The sequence below is a fragment of the Pelodiscus sinensis genome, chromosome 1 (assembly GCF_052426305.1).
Source record: "Pelodiscus sinensis isolate ZL-2025 chromosome 1, ASM5242630v1, whole genome shotgun sequence".
Classification (NCBI taxonomy): Eukaryota; Metazoa; Chordata; order Testudines; family Trionychidae; genus Pelodiscus; species Pelodiscus sinensis.
In genome coordinates, this window is record NC_143052.1 from 92,108,060 (window position 1) to 92,125,054 (window position 16,995).

Consider the following 16,995-nt stretch of genomic DNA (forward strand, 5'->3'; position numbering starts at 1 on the left):
ATCTCCACCAACTGTGCACATGGCGCACTCACACCTAGAATGGAATGGAAATTAGTAAGCATTCGACAAACAAGTCTTAATGAATCACCTCCTGCATACAGAACTTTCATTAATAGATAAAGTCAGTTTTGTGTGGCAGAGGAAACAGGGCATATGCATGGTACTAGGGTAACTCACATGTGCAGTGCAGTCTGAGCCTTGGCTGCTTCCTGTTTGGTGCTGTATCGGATTAGGGCGGTGCCCTGGGTCAGGTTCAGATGGAATGTCAGCAGTGGACCATGCTGCATGCAGATCGTCCTCAAGGTTGACCCATCGATCTGAGGAATATTAGTCAGGAAAAATAAAAGTTTACTGAAAGAAAAGAGCACTGAACATTTTCTTTATGGCATGAATACATTTAAAGAACTTGAGGTATGTTTAATAAATAAGGTGGTAACAAAATTGAATGTAAAGACTCAGTATTGTACTCTATGCCACAGGGGAAAGAGTGGGAGCTTGAGAAGGCCAGTGAGAGATGGAACGTTATTTTCAAGTATGTTCTTTTCATCAGCATTTGTGCATCTTACAATGACTTCAATTTGTACTCCAGCAATTAGATACTAATCTGAGCTTGTTTTAATTTTAACTCATTCTAGGCCTCTGTCTAATTTTCTCTTCCTTTGTTTTGTTCAGATTACTAAATTGTGATCATCTCTGTGATCCCTAAATTTCCAGGAAAGTACAAAATCTATTTCTAACACTTTTAGGGCATAAGATTCTACATCAGAAAAAACAATGTAATTTTGATTACCTGATTTGCTGCTCTCTATCTCCAATTATTCAATTTCAGACGGATTTTAAATAGGCTACTATTTTGAAAATGCTAGAGACTACTGCTTGACACTGTCTGAAAAACTGGGAATCCTGGTTTTTGAATGGCTCAAAGGTTTAATTTTTAAGGTTGGTGGTTTCTGAGATAAACAATTAAAACTGTCGGTGGTCTGTCAGATTGACAGAGCTCAGTCTATTATCTTGGACACCTTCAGAAACAGCTCCTTCTGTACTTCCTTGATCAGCAAGCATCATTTGGCCATTCCCCTTTCTGATAAACAGTTCTATGTGTTTCCTTTTTCAGTTATTTAAATTTCTCCCAAATCTATTGCTTTGCCATGCAGTAACTGCTAAAATAGCATGAAACATTCCTTGCATTAAAAGAAACATAGAAATGTGCCTTTTCATTGCAACTAGGCAAACTTTTTCCCTACTGAGAAGATGCCAGCCCTCCTTCCTGTGGTCTTAGTTCTTCAGCTGTGCTGTAAGTGTGAACTGGATAGTGGACTGGTTGTCTCGTTCCAAAACTGTGTCTGATAATATAGGCATTTTGTGGGTTCCAGTGCAGGCTACCTAGGTTTACTAAACCCAGGATCTCTGTAGAATGTTTATTTTCAATGGAAACAAGCTCTGAGAATAATGACTTAATGTGAAACATTATGAGGTTTGAAAAACCCCGAAGTAAAACCTATGAAAACCCCAGAACAAAACCTAGCAGTTCTCTGTAGCTCCATTACTGACAGTGTCCCAAAGAAATTGCAGCTTTGAGCTACTATACAAAACAAAATGTATCCACATTTCTGAATGAAACAATCTTGAGAGTAGTTCCTCTCAAAAATCCCAAACAAACCATACCTCTGGGTAATGGTGTGGACACTTATTATAGTCTAATGGCAAATATCAAACATCCTATCAAAGTAATTTAGCTGATGTGATTACTGTTGTCAAGCTGGTGACTATGAGTACTAGTATTTCCTCAGAATCACCAAGCCAAATCAGCATTGTTACATTTCACTGAAATGGGACTAGAAAAGTAGCCTACAAATCCAGTTCTCTGTAATTTAGCATTCCCACCTCTCAAAAGAAAAACAGAAAAGAAATACCTGTGGAGTGAGATTGTGAAGAACCAGCCAGTAGCTAGGACGAACTGAGCCACCATCACTCCAGGTAGAAGCTGAAAATATGTAAATCGAGGAAGAAATATAAAAGTCAGAAGATATTAAGGGTACAACGTTTTGACAAACAAATGTCTCCTCAGCACTACGCTCAAGTCTTTCTGTCTCAGACAACTTCATCCATATCAAAATACACTAAGAGAGTGGATTCTATGTTTTACTGTAGTGTACAAAAAATGATTAACATTAGAATTCATTAATATCAATTGACAAAACAGCTATCACATTTAACATCAGGATAAATTTTCTCCAATTTGTGCCTTCTAAGAAATTTCCCCAGCCACATAATTCACCTCTCCAACACCACCCATTACTCTTCAAAAGTCCTATTGCTGCAGAAATCCTTTCCTCATAGCTCCCAGCCCTCTCCTTTCTCCTCCCCAGGCAGCTCCTGGGTCCTTTCCCTCACATTGACAGTAAGTTTCCATTTTAAAAAGGGATATTTTTTCCTTTACCGGGCAACCGCAACTTCCTCTCTTGTGAAGGCCGCATCATATCCACACCATTAGCGCTGTACAACACACACCCCTCACGGTTGAGCAATGATGCTATCAGGAGATCCTTCTCACCAGAGGCAAGCCTTGAGTCCTGTGCCCCCCACCCCCTGACCGATCGGGGTGCTGTGCTGCTCCAGGGAGACGATGGTTTTGGATTGGTCAGGCCAGGTGGTGGGCGGGGCAGCCCTGTAGTGTTCCTTGAGGAAATATGGTTTTTCCACATCTTGTTGGAGAGATGAGTATTGTGTCCTATGGGATCTGGGGACCATGTTGATTTGTAATCATTGAATTTTGCTATAAATAGATAAAGAGGGCATGGATTAAGTGGGATTTAAGCCTCACAACACAGTCTATGTAATTATGCAGCTATTGTACTAGTCTGAAACCACTTGTGCAGGCACACACTGTTACTGTTAGGGCTTTGAAAGATTACTGGACACCTACTTGCTAAGGTTCATCCCAAACATGGCTATTTCCTATTGAAGTTCTAAGACCAACAGAAAGCTCTGTATGCTAACAAAATTGGAAACTTCATACTTGTAATGGACATGAGGGAGATCCCCCTACTTTTCCTTTTCTTAAGAAAGAAAACAGTAATACATCCTTCAATGTTTCTAAAAGTTACTGGGCACTCTGCTCATCTACTAGACACATGCTAGGCATAGTGAAGATTACTCCAGTAATTGGCTTTTTTACTAATACTGACTGGACAGCAAATGAACAATAAAGCAGTAAGATACAATAATCCAGAAGTAGCACTTGCTTTTCAAGGCAGGGCTGTCTGGGGAAAATACATTTGTCTGGTCAATAACCTGGTTTACATCTAGTATGTGCATGTACATTCTAGCTATTGTGAAATTAGTGTAGATTTGAAATGAAGAAAAAACATCCAGGGTCCCCAATTCCACAAGTTAGCCCAATGAAAGAATGAAGATTTGTTAGCAAAAAAGTAATGATTTATAATACAATGTGTTTGGATCGCTACCTTCTATAGTGCTTGGAGTCCAGGGGTCTGTAAGTACCAACGGCATGCATTAACTTTACGCTCGCCAACCCCCCTCTCTTTGGCAACTTTTGCGGCCAGAGAGCCTAATGGTGTCATTCTGTCACGTAGCAGAAAAATTTATTTATTTATTTAAATAGATATAGATATATAGAGACAGAGAGAGAGAGAGCTGGACATTTTATGTAGGGATCAGTGAATTCTAACCTGCCAATTTTAGAGGGCCCACTTCAAGGAGTCATTTTCCTTCAACAGATAAATGCTCTGCAGTTGAGTAACATGTAGAACACAGGGAACATGTGTTAATCCTATTAATTTCTACTTCTTTAAATCATTCCCATGTTTCCTTTATGCTAGACCCAGTTAAAAGGAGGTAACACTGGGTTTGATGTCTCTCTTCTCAGGCTCAGATTAACCAGCATCCAACTTCAACTATGAAACAAATTTTATATGTCCTTGTAAAGCTAGGCAACATATTCAGACAGTTCTGCAATCAAAGCCATTCTACAGATCCACACCTGTCCAATTATAAAAACTAGCCAAGGACAATCTCAGCTCAAGGGAAAATTTTGGGATTTATGAAAAATTGGAAATCAAACTAGATTTCCCGGACTGAATAGTCAAATAGTTACTCAGAGTGAGCATAGAGCCCCACTGATTAATAGGAATTCTAGGCGTCCTTATTACAAAGTAAAGATAGTAGGGCAAAAATCTAGACTTTGGGCTACATGTTAAACTGCCAGAAACACTATGATTCTTTCCTCAAGTTCTAAAGGGGGATGAAAGGCAACCTTCACTCTAATCTACAGGGCAGCACAGTTTCACAGGTAATTAATCAACCCTGCCCAGGCAGTCAGCTCCTTGCATGGAGCCCTGAGCCTCTGACATGGTGAGGCTGATTAATCACCTGTGAAACTGTGCTACCCTGCAGTTTAGAGGGATCACTGTTGAAGGGTGCAATAAGCAGTTGAAATGAAAATATTCTAACTAGTCTTCCCCTACCCTAACATCTCAGAGTGTTGGCTTAGTTCCAGGTACATTTAAAAATAAATTAAATGAAACTCGCACTACTTATCCTAGTAGATTCTGTCTGAGGTAATGCTTATACATTTTTTGGCTGCTCATTATATCCTTTCTGCTTCATCTTCTACTACATTCCCTATATGTCAGACCTCCGTATTTTAGACCTTAAAGGAAACTTCATTAAAAATATATGGTTGCTTTAAAGTAATTATAGAATCATAGAATACTAGAACTGGAAGGGACCTCAAGTGGTCATCAAGTCCAGTCCCCTGTCCTCACAGGAGGACCAAGCACCATAGATCATCCCTGAAAGTAGTCTAATCTTCTCCTAAAATCTCTAATGATGGAGATTTCACAGTCTCCCTAGGCAATTTATTCCAGTGCTTAACCACCCTAACAGATTGGAAGTTTTTCCTAATGTCCAACCTAAGCCTACTTTGCTCTAGTGTAAGCCCATTGCTTCTTGTCCTATCTTCAGAGGCCAAGGAAAATAATTTTCTCCTTCCTCCTTGTAATAAGACCCTTTTAGGTACTTGAAAGCTGCTATTATGTTCCCTTTCAGTCTTTTCTTTTCCAAACAAGCTGAATTATTTCATTCTTTCCTCATAGGTCATGTTTTCTAGATCTTTAATCATTTTTATTGCTCTTCTCTGGACCTTCTCCAGTTTCTCCACATTCTTTCCTAAAATGTGGTGCCCAGAACTGGACACAATACTTCTGTTGATGCCTGATCGGCATAGAGTAGAGGGGAAGCCGAATTATTTCTTGTGTCTTGCTCAAAACATTCCTGTTACTGCATGACAGAATGTTTACTTTTTGTGCAACAGTGTCATACTGTTGACTCATATTTAGCTTGTGGTTCATTATGATCCCTTAGATCCATTTCTGCAGTTGTCCTTCCTAGACAGTTGCTTCCCATTCTGTATATGTGAAACAGAGTGTTCCTCCTTAAGTGGAGTACTTTCCATTTGTCTTTACTGAACTTCTTCCTACTTACCTCAGACCATTGCTCCAGTTTGTCTGGATCATTTTGAATTTTGACTCTACCCTCCAAAGCACTTGCAACCCCTCCCATCGTGATATCATCCACAAACTTAGTAAGCGTACTCTCTATGCCATTATCTAAATCACTGATGAAGATATTGAACAGACTCAGGCCCATAACTAATCCCTGTAGAACCTCACTTTTTATGCCCTTCTAGAATGACTGTGAATCATAACTACACTATATTTCCCTAGTTTATTGATAAGAAGGTTATATGAGACTGTATCAAAATGCTTTAGTAAAGTCTAGGTGTACCATGCTTATTTCTTCCTCCTTATCCACAAGGCTTGTTATCTTATCAAAGAAAGCTATCAGATTGGTTTGACATGATTTGTTCTTGGTAAAATTATAATGGAACATTTTATCAGGAGGAAAACTAGCATACCAGCCAATCAAACTGCTCAGTTCCCCAACATATGGGAAACACTAAAAGACTATACCCAAAGTAGAGAAAAAAAGGTGAGTGGGGACAGATACTGATTGGCTGGGGACTGTTTTTTTAAGATCTGGGATCCACTTACCTGAAGTGCTATGAACATTGGTGAAGGAATTGTCAGAGGCACTGTAGGGCCAGGCACCAGGTGAAGGCAGCGAGGTGTTGAGGGAAGAATTAGACCCTATGAAAAAGGGGGAAGGAAGGAAGAAAATATTGCAGATAAATGTAACAATTTCTGTAATACTAAAAGACCCCATTGGTCCCATTTCCACTAACTGTTAGTGACACACAACAGACATATCAATGCAGCATACGCTTTTTCATGTTCTTACCCTTTGTGTGGGGGTGGAGAGGAGAATTAGATTTTAAAATTACTTAACAGATTGAGACATTGGAATGCAGATGTCTGATGTTTTACCTGTGGTGGTGTCCCGCAGAAGTTGGTGATCAGTATCTACAATGGGAGATGTTGCAGTACCCCCCAGTACACTTCCAGGAGTCACATAGGGGTCAGATTCAGGGTCAATGTTTTGAATACCTTTCCATGGAACTCCCGGCTGGAACTCTGGGATGGGAAGGAATAAAAATAAAATGCAGAGACAGAAATGCCATTTAAATGAAATTAACAATTTTGAGGATGTTTTGAGGGCTCACGATTATATATATATATGGCTCCTCAACTGATCATCAGGTGAAGACTTTCCTATATGGAATATGTCTTGAATTCCTTCTCCTGCCATACTGCTCTCCTCAGTTCACATCCATTGGGCATTTACTCCAAACTGGCTCAAATATACAGGCGTTCTCTCTGAACCATCTTCCATCTTTCTAATTTCAGACTGTGCCAGACTTCAGTGGCTTTAATCTTGCTGACTATTCCATAACCCTTCCAGGATATTTTTTGCACAAAGGAGCCATTCCCAAAGAAGTTCATGCCATACCATTGTCAATACAATAACATCTACACAGAAAATCCTGCTCTTCCTCATCCAAAAACCACCTTAAAAACCAGCTTAACACCTTTCACTGTGCTTTCAATGGGATTTTTTTAGCCTCTGTGCAAGCATAACTCAAAATGAAACAGCAAGCAGTATACCAGAGAGAAACTGATTTGTATGCATTCTTTGTTTAGGTGTTTCTGAGCAGATTTAATCAACTACATTCAAAGTCACAATTGTATGCCAATCACAAACACAGTTCACTTGTGAGAAATCAAGGATCATTAAGGAAAATGCAGGACAATGTAGCACTTTAAAGACTAACAAGATGGTTTATTAGATGATGAGCTTTCGTGGGCCAGACCCACTTCCTCAGATCAAATAGTGGAAGAAAATAGTCACAACCATATATACCAAACGATACAATTAAAAAAAATGAACACATATGTCCTTTTCATATGTGTTCATTTTTTTTAATTGTATCCTTTGGTATATATGGTTGTGACTATTTTCTTCCACTATTTGATCTGAGGAAGTGGGTCTGGCCCACGAAAGCTCATCCTCTAATAAACCATCTTGTTAGTCTTTAAAGTGCTACATTGTCCTGCATTTTGCTTCAGCTACCCCAGACTAACATGGCTACATTTGGATCTTTAAGGAACACTGGAGTTATTCTTTTCTTAATTCATATTAAATGTATACTGTCATTTTAACATTTCAAGTCCTGCTTAATATACAATGACAACAGCTTTACTAGACTGGATAGAGAGGCTAAAGAAATAATTCCTATGAGATAGTTAAAGTAAACTGGAGAGAAATGCTCATCAAGTTTACTGCAGAGTTGAGGAAACACCTTCCCCTAAGTCACACCTGGAGGCCAGCTGGCATTGCTGGATTTGCTTCCAATCTTGTTTGTTGGTGGAGATTTGGCAGGTAACCAACTATCACCAGCAGGGCCTGCATGGCCACCCAGTGGCTCGCCTGGGATTATGTCAAACTGGTTGTAGGGTGATCCTCCACGGGCTTTTCCAGGGGGCACTATTGCACCTGAAAAAGTGGGAGAAAGATATAGTTACAGAGAAGAAAAATTGAAGTTTGGGAAGGGGCAGGAAAACTGGAACCAAGAAAATGTAAAACCACCACAGAAGGAATAAGATATTAGTTAAATCAAAGCACATTACACCAGTTTCACTGTAGTTTCATTACTATTGATGTGTGGGGCATAAATGTCATCTATCAGCAACTAACAAAGTTGATGGGTTTAAAAAAAATTAGCACAGGAAAATTCGTTCAAAGGTATGTTAAAGGGAGAGCAACCAGAACGAAGATTTCTCTAGCAATTTCTTTCACCTGGGATGAAAAGTGGTGGCATAACTATGTTCCTATTTCTAGCAATATAACCTCAAATGTCTCTCACCATTTTTGTGCATACTGGCATCTTGTGTAGCTACGGAGGGCAGCCCTTCCATCATTGAAGTCCACTGTTTAAAGCGAGATTCTGATCCGGCTTCTTTTCCTCCCACCATGCCATAATCCATGCCACTTGAACCAAAGCCTGTGAAATAGAAAACAATTCCATTTTCTCTCTGTATTTGAACTGTATTCCAAATGGATACGTCTGATCATAAACATAAATAAAATGCAATGGTAATAACTGAAATCCCTTTCACAGCTACACTTCAGGTGATATGAAAGCAATCCAACTCCCAACCTTGTACCTGTGCAGGACACATCAGTGTGTCATTCTCACTAAATTCTTACTAGCTGACAAACAGATTCTTCTGCAATTACCATGCTGTCATCTCTGATATTCAGAAAAGCCGTGTTCCATATGGATGAAAGCATATTCACTAACTTAGTACAAGTCTGTAGCTAGATTCGGTTAAACTAGAATGACTCAGGAAGGCTGCAAGGGTAGTGAAACATGGCGATGAATGAACTAACAGACTAATTATCTTTACGTGCTGCTGACAAACTAAAGTAGAGTGTTTCACCTATATTTTTAAAAAGCAAAATATATATATATATTATTTTCTACCCATTTTACCACATATAATGGTCCATACCTTTTGTCTGTCCTCCTGTTCCTATCACCACTTCCTGAAGATATGACTATATTCTGTTGTAACAAGTGTCTAGCTTTCAGCAACTTGAGTCTAACTCACTTTTCCAATAGCTACCAAGCTTTCCTGACTGTTTTTAAAATCAACTGATAAATGTGTGAAAGTAGAAAGAATTATACTGTAAGAGAAAGATGAATTATGCTGTAATAATTGAATAAGTTGAAGGAATACTGTTTGTCTCTGAACAGGAGGAAGAAAAGTATGTTAATGTTGTTTGTAGGTATGCAGATCAGAGTGCTAGCCAGAGTTAATAGGAAAAGGAACATTAGGTGTTAGGGAGAAAACAATTGAGATAACCAAGGAGATATGGACAGGAGATTGCTGTGTGCTTGATGTGGAAATGAAGATACTTGACTAGCCTCACACTAATTATGTGAAGTTTTGCCCCTCTTTTAATCCTGTCAATTTTGGCTCTCTTTTGACTGTATAAATCAAGGGGTTTGAACCTTGTATGGCACTCACATTTTCTGGGTGAATTTAGCAGAGCAGCTTTGCTAATAAACAGAGCGGTCTGACAAGTCTGAGAGTCCTGTCTGACTTTGACAAATGCCTTTGCATCTTCACAGCTTTAGTTTCTATTTTAACACAGAATGTGTGCGCGCATAGGGAAAGCTGAGGTGCTATGGAGAAGGGATAACATCTATTTGCACTGAAGGGGAAGTCTAGAGGCAGTGTGATCAAGTGGCTATGCTACTGTACTAAAAACCAATAAATCACTGTCTTGTCTATTTAGACTGTTAAGTTCTTTGTGGCTGGGTCTATCTTTTACATAATACTCCTCTACCAGCCAGTCTTAAAATATGCTAAATTAGCATACCATCAAGCTCCACTCTGTATGGAAAAAAGCCAAACCTAGAAGACTTGCAAGAAAATGTAGGGAGCAGACATTGTGACAAACCCTCAAATCCAATGCCTATACAGAAATTACAGTATCAGAAGCTTTGTTGACTCCTGGTGGATCACAAGTCAAACTAATAGCAATACCACTGGCAATACAACGAATAACCCTAGCTCATGGAAGTACTTACCAGAACTGTATCCAGGTATTTGCCCTTTGGTCTGTATATCTGAGAGACCCACATTCAGAGCATTGGGTACCATGCTGTCTAAATGTGGTTTAGGCCCAACAGGATGGGATGGAGAATGCTTCATGCCAGGCTGCCTTTGCTGCTGCTGAAGGGCACTCACCATACGAGCAATCTGCAAACAAAGGAAAGAAATGAGAGAATTTACTCTCAACTAAAACTGGTGGCTTGGGTAATCGTGCAGAAGAGTAAAAGAGCGTGAGTGAATTTAAAGGACGCTTAATTGACACCTATTGATGAAACGAGTATGTCATCCAGGCCTCAGCATAGTCTACATTTATAGACTGACAGGTTTCCTCAAACACACTTTCACCCCACACATCTTTGATGGACCAAGCAGTGCCCATACCTGTTGTTCTTGCTGCTGTCTCACTGCTTGAGATATCTTTCTCTGGTTCTGCAATAGCTGTTGCTGCTGTTGCTGCTGCTGCTGCTGCTGCAAAAGCAGCTGACATGCCTATAACACAAGTGGAGAAGAAATACTTTTGGGGAAAATACTTGGTGGAAATGATCACTGGCAAATGCTTGATAGCTTTCAGTAAAAACAAACAGTTCCTCACATTTCACAAGGAAATAAAATTGTCATGAAAGAATTAGAAGAATATGATCTGGCTTTCTTGTTATACCTAACGGAATTAGAAACAGTATTCCTAGTAGCTGCTTTACTCAAGTCATTAAAAACACAAGCATGAACAACAAAATAATTGAAATATCAGCACACAATTGCTTCCCATGCAAAGTTGTTGCTCAGCTTAATTAACAACTGTCTAACAAATAAGAGAGCCCCAACTTATAACTGCACAAATCAGTTCAAACTTTGTTTTTAGATACAAAATAGCAGGGAATGCTTGCACACAGACAATGCAAAATTAGCAGAACAAGTCTTAGACTGTTTTCTCTTTAGGTTTGCTTAACTTCAGTTTTATTAGAATTTGTAGACAGGGACAGGATTGTAGACAACCCAATCTATCATCACAAGATGACCAGCTACTTACAAGTTGAAACTGAGGAATATTTGGAAGCTGACTCAGCATAGCAATCTGTTGAGGAGATATATTGAAGAGACCTGGGTTCAGGCCACCATTGGGAAACTGCTTGAGCACGGAGGCTGAAACCTATGAAGAAATAAATTCAAACAGCTAAGATTCAACATCTACAAAATGGCTCAACAAAAAGGGCACTGTCATAATAAAGAAACAAAATGCAGGACAATGTAGCACTTTAAAGACTAACAAGATGGTTTATTTGATCTGAGGAAGTGGGTCTGGCCCACAAAAGCTCATCATCTAATAGTGGAAGAAAATAGTCACAACCATATATACCAAAGGATACAATTAAAAAAAAGTGAACACATATGAAAAGGACAAATCACATTTCAGAACAGGAGGGGGATGTGGGGGGAGGGGAGGAAGGAAGGAAGGTAAGTGTCTGTGAATTGATGATATTAGAGGTGGGGAGAGTGGGATGTCTGTGAGCTAATGGTATTAGAGGTGATAATTGGGGAAGCTATCTTGGTAATGGGTAAGATAGTTTGAGTATTTGTTCATTCCTTCCCGGAGAGTGTCGAATTTTAACATGAATGACAGTTCAGAGGATTCCCTTTCAAGTGCAGATGTAAAAGGTCTTTGTAGCAGAATGCAGGTGGTTAAGTCATTGAGAGAGTGTCCTTTCTGGTTAAAATGGCAAGAAACTGTTTTTTCTTTGTGATCTTGTCTGATATCTGTTTTGTGGGCATTAATCCTTTGGCGAAGTGTCTGAGATGTATGTCCAATGTACATAGCAGACAGACACTTTCGGCACATGATAGCATAAATTATATTTCTGGATGCGCAGGAATATGTGTTCTTGATCTTATAACTCACTTGGTTAGGTCCAATAATGGTATCAGCAGAATGAATATGTGGACAAAGCTGGCAACGGGGTTTGTTGCAAGGGAAGGTACCAGGATTGGTATTAGTGTGGTATGTCCTGTGGTGGTTGTTAAGAATCATCTTGAGGTTAGGTGGTTGTCTATAGGAGACTATGGGTCTGTCTCCCAGAACCTCTTGGAATATGGTATCCTGTTCCAGTATAGGCTGTAGTTTATTGATAATGTGTTGGACAGGTTTAAGTTGGGGGTTGTAGGTGATGACAAGTGGTGTTCTATTGTTGGTTTTCTTGGGTCTGTCTTGAAGTAGATGGTTTCTAGGTATTCGTCTGGCTCTTTCAATTTGCTTTTTTATTTCTCTGGGTGGGTAGTTGAGGTTTATAAATGCTTGGTAGAGATCCTGAAGCTTCTGGTCTCTGTCAGTGGGATTAGAGCAGATGCGGTTGTATCTAAGAGCTTGGCTATAGCCGATGGATCATGTGGTGTGTTCTGGATGGGAGCTGGAAGCACGTAGGTAACTGTATGAGTCGGTGGGTTTTCTGTAGAGAGTGGTGTCTAATTTTCCATTGTTGATTTGTACTGTGGTGTCCAGGAAGTGGATCTCTCGTGTAGAATGGTCCAGGCTGAGGTTGATTGTGGGGTGTAGGTTGTTGAAATCTCTGTGGAATATCTCCAGTGTTTCTTGGCCATGCGTCCAGATCATAAAGATGTCATCGATGTACCGTAGGTAGAGAAGGGGTGAAAGGGGACGGGAGTTGAGGAAACGTTGTTCTAGGTCAGCCATAAAGATGTTAGCATACTGTGGGGCCGTGCGTGTACCCATGGCTGTGCTGCTGATCTGGAGGTATAAGTTGTTCTCTAACTGGAAATAATTGTGGGTGAGAACAAAGTTACATAGGTCTGCTATCAGGTTGGCAGTGGTGTCCTCTGGGATAGTGTTTCTAATTGCTTGTAATCCGTCTTCATGTGGGATGTTGGTATATAATTGTATCCTTTGGTATATATGGTTGTGACTATTTTCTTCCACTATCTGATCTGAGGAAGTGGGTCTGGCCCACAAAAGCTCATCATCTAATAAACCATCTTGTTAGTCTTTAAAGCACTACATTGTCCTGCATTTTGCTTCAGCTACCCCAGACTAACACAGCTACATTTCTATCATGATAAAGAAAGTTAGGGGAGGAGATATTTGTAAAGAGGAGTAAGTATGGGATATACTGACGTATGCATCATATTTTAGGAAAGCCACTAGATATCTTTTTAACTGACACCTTACAGATCCATAAATGAAGAAGTTTCTCACTTTGTGCAGGAACTGCAGTTCTTTGAGATGTGTCTCCCAATGGTTGCTTCATTTCAGGTAACAAATGCACCTCTTGAGCCTTGATGAGATTTCAGTGAGCAGTGCTCTTTGGGCCTGTGCATGCACCTAATGTCTATTCATGCTAGTTGTAAATGTCGCCTATTTAGCTGTCAGAAGCAGAAGAGGAGAGGGGCCAGTAGTAGAACAACCATAGGGACCAAACATCTTGAAGAACCACAATTGCTGTTCAAAGTGAGCAACCTCTTCTTTTAATATATATGCATTGAAACCAGGTAGTAGTCTCGCATATTTCAGATACTGATATATGCTTCAATAATGCCACAGATGTTGCCTATGATCTGGTTGAAAGTGCTATCTCGGTGAGTGCCCAAAACATAACTAGGGATGTAAAAAGTAACTTAAAAATATAACCATGTAACGTATGAAAATCCTAGTGGTTACAATTACACACGCTGAGGGATCTGCAATATAAAGCTCATATATAAGCTTTATACTACAGAGTCCACAGTGAAACCTTCCAGGCAGCCTGCATGTAACCTGCGTCGAGGGAGCCAGGCTAGGTCCACCACGGACAGGAGTTCCTCCGGCTGACCAGAGCCGCCCCTGTCTATAGCACACCATCTGGCCGCATCTGTTACAGGTGAAGCTTATTAGTTAATCAGTAAACTATTTAAATCCCTAATTATAACAAGTGATAATGTATCCAGATAGCCATCTCAATAGTCTTTGCAGAGAGACTGAGGACTCCATGGATCTATCTGTGAAGGAAATGAAGAGCTTAAGTAACTTCCTAAATAGTTGGGTACTATCTAAGTAGAACTCCAATGATCTTTTAACATCTACTGTAATATAAATAGGATTTCCTCGAGAGAACTATGGAGCTTCCTTTTCCTCCGATGTCTTCTCCTAAGGGGGGAGCTGGCTAGGAAGGAGAGAGCTGGACAACTCTTGTCTTCCTAGGAGACAATACCAGTGGCCTGGCAAATCCCCATCAATAAGCAGTCCAGGAGTCCAAGGGTGACCATTGGGGGGCCCATAGAGAAGAGGTGGTGGTATGCAGGGTTGGTTCCACCATTCTTAATGGAGAACCTAATCTTCCCTATGACTTTTTAGACAATGGGTTCCTGAAGAGAGATGTTGGAATCCACCAATGAACTTTATTCCCGTGTATGTCTCTATATAAAAGTGAAGTTTTCAAAATACAGTCTCTTCCTCCACATTTATATTGTAGTTTTCATCCAAGGATTTCCATACACTTTACACAGTTGATTATCTCCTTTTGCAGATATGGAAAGAAAGGCTCAGAGAAAACACATTTTATGTCCTAGAACATTGTCTCATCTCATCTACAGGATGAGCATCCACAGAAAAATGGGAAGAAAGTACTGGAGCCCAGAGATCAGAGTCTTGGTATCAAGAAAGGTTCAGTATCATGAAAGGCAGGGACTCCAGTTCATCTATCATCAAGAGGTCTTTAGTATATCTGAACTCTTATGGCACTAAAGAGAGGATCAGTACCAATGTGGTTGCTGAGGCTAAGGTTACCAAAGGAGACAATGCTGCCAACAATGAGCACACCAAAGTAGAGGCCATTGAGTTCGAGAACGACAGCTTGCTTGGTGCTGAAGGTGCTGCCTACATGGGTACCAATGTCTGGGTTGATTTCAACAGTGCCAGTCACAAGTGTCAATGCTTGTCCTCCAAGTTGTTAGAAAGTACCATTGCCCTACTGGAGCTGTACCTGTGCTCCACGACTTTATGGCCCACCAGCATCGAAGGAGGATGTGGACTTCTTCAGAGTTGGCTTGTTAAGATGGAGAGAGTCTTCACTCCTCTTTTTGGAAGTCCTCCTTGATGCCTGAAACATCTTCCGTTTCTTAAGGGAAGCTTGCACCAAGGTAGAAAGGGTACTGGATCTGTAATGGGGGATGTAATGGGGAAGCCTTCCTGAATGGACTCAGAAGTTGGCTAAAGGGAGTGTTTCATCATTAGCAGCCTGAGTTTAATCTCCCTATTTTGTCTTGCTCTAGACTTCAGGATTAGGCAGAACTCACTTGTGGGAGATGTGGGACCTCCCCAAGCAATGGACTTAAAGAGTGGCCATCAGCAGAAAAAGCAACATTTGAAACCTGGAAAAAGAAATCTCCCTGTGAGAAAAGAGAGTAAAACAATCCTCTCACTACTTATCTAACCCCATATAAACACATTTAAAAAGCAGACATGAGCAAGGCAGACATGCTGGGGTTGTCTTAGGGAAGATGAGATTGCATCTATGTTTAGATTAATAACAATTTGGGATCGTTTTAATTTTGTGGGTACATATACTGAGTGTGGAATCAGCCAAAGAGGAAAATAAGGGCATAAAGCCATCTGTGTCAGATAAGGGACTCAGACTAGTCTTGCCCAAAGGTGCAAACAGAATAATTCTCACTTTGCAGGGCCTTGGATAGAAGAGAAAACCAGGTCACTGTGCCATGGGAAGATGAGGGTACCTCTCCATGAATGTTTCCCCAGGCCAGGCCTAAGGCAGTAATGAGGACATTATTTGTTCCAGTAAGTAGAGAAGAGACCTGTATACAGGGCTACTCAGAGAACAAATATATGTCCAGGCACATCTGAGTTCAGTTCCCATTTGGGGTTGTGACAGAAATTCTGAGACTGTTGCTTGTCATGCTCTGTATCCCTAGTAGATAGATAGCTGGGATAAACACATTGTGAGGAATGCATACCACTTCCACAGTCTGAATGCTTCCTTGAAGAGCGAGGGTAATCTGGCATCCTCTTGGTGATGAGATGTAAAATATAGAGGTTGTGCATACAGGCATTCCTGCCAACACTTAGCTCCAAAAGAGTGACATGGAGGATCACTTCTGGGGAAGGCTATTTGCCCTGATCCTTGTGGTTGTGTAGGTGAACCCCCCCCAGTCGACTAGGAAGGAACCTGTTCCAAGGTGGTGAGTCTGTGTACTGCATTGAGGGTGGTGCTGAGAACTCCAGTCACTGTACTGGGGTCAGCATTCCAGTTCAATGAGGAGAGCTGTGGTGAATAACCTGGATGGAGCAGTCTGTACAGATAATGGTCCTATCAAAAGATAAAGTGTTGGAAATCTTTGACTGCTAACATGACCATATTGAACATCTGCAGCTTCCTGTATCTGTTTAATCCCCTTGGATCTAGAATGGGAATACAACCTCACTTCATTTTGAGGATCAGGAAATAGGAGTAAACCCCCTTGCTCTTGAGTTGCAGCAGGACTGGTTCAATGGAATAACAAATTATACAGTTCCTGATGAAGTAGGTTCACATGAGAAGGGTCCTTGAAGGGGGACAGGGAAGGAAGGTTGTAGTGGAGAAGGGACATGAATTAAATAGTGTAACTTTTTGAAATAATCCCCAGGACCTAGCAGTCAGAGGTGATACCGCTGCTGGGAAATGGGGCCAGATGACTTCTGAGAGCGACAGGGATGTGAATGGCAGCTGAAGATATGAGGCCCTCGACCTTCCCACAAAAAGTGCTTAGAAGAGGTGGCTTCAGAAATAGTGGACTAGGTGCAGAATGCTTCCTTTTCTGAGCCCTGATCATCTTACTCAATGGCTCGTAACAGTACTGAGAGAGTGGGTATCGTGTGGCTGAGAGGTATATCTTTTCTGCCCTGCAGTGTAGATTC

General features: G+C 40.7%; 1 protein-coding gene across 11 annotated transcripts in view; it reads right to left on the reverse strand.

Annotated features, from left to right (window-relative positions):
• The window catches only part of TNRC6B (trinucleotide repeat containing adaptor 6B), a 260,830-nt gene that overhangs the window by 18,660 nt on the left and 225,175 nt on the right, over positions 1 to 16,995 (reverse strand). For 9 of the 11 annotated variants that reach the window (XM_075912508.2, XM_075912457.2, XM_075912600.2 and 6 more), the window contains 10 exons: positions 11,131 to 11,250; positions 10,485 to 10,592; positions 10,079 to 10,250; positions 8,345 to 8,482; positions 7,798 to 7,974; positions 6,408 to 6,554; positions 6,075 to 6,170; positions 2,441 to 2,776; positions 1,914 to 1,984; positions 178 to 317 (listed from right to left, as the gene is read on the reverse strand). In XM_075912508.2, the coding sequence (XP_075768623.2) occupies positions 178 to 317; positions 1,914 to 1,984; positions 2,441 to 2,776; positions 6,075 to 6,170; positions 6,408 to 6,554; positions 7,798 to 7,974; positions 8,345 to 8,482; positions 10,079 to 10,250; positions 10,485 to 10,592; positions 11,131 to 11,250 (1,505 nt within the window). The remainder of the gene's footprint in view (positions 1 to 177; positions 318 to 1,913; positions 1,985 to 2,440; positions 2,777 to 6,074; positions 6,171 to 6,407; positions 6,555 to 7,797; positions 7,975 to 8,344; positions 8,483 to 10,078; positions 10,251 to 10,484; positions 10,593 to 11,130; positions 11,251 to 16,995) is intronic. The other 2 variants (XM_075913231.2, XM_075912831.2) reach the window with 1 other exon arrangement.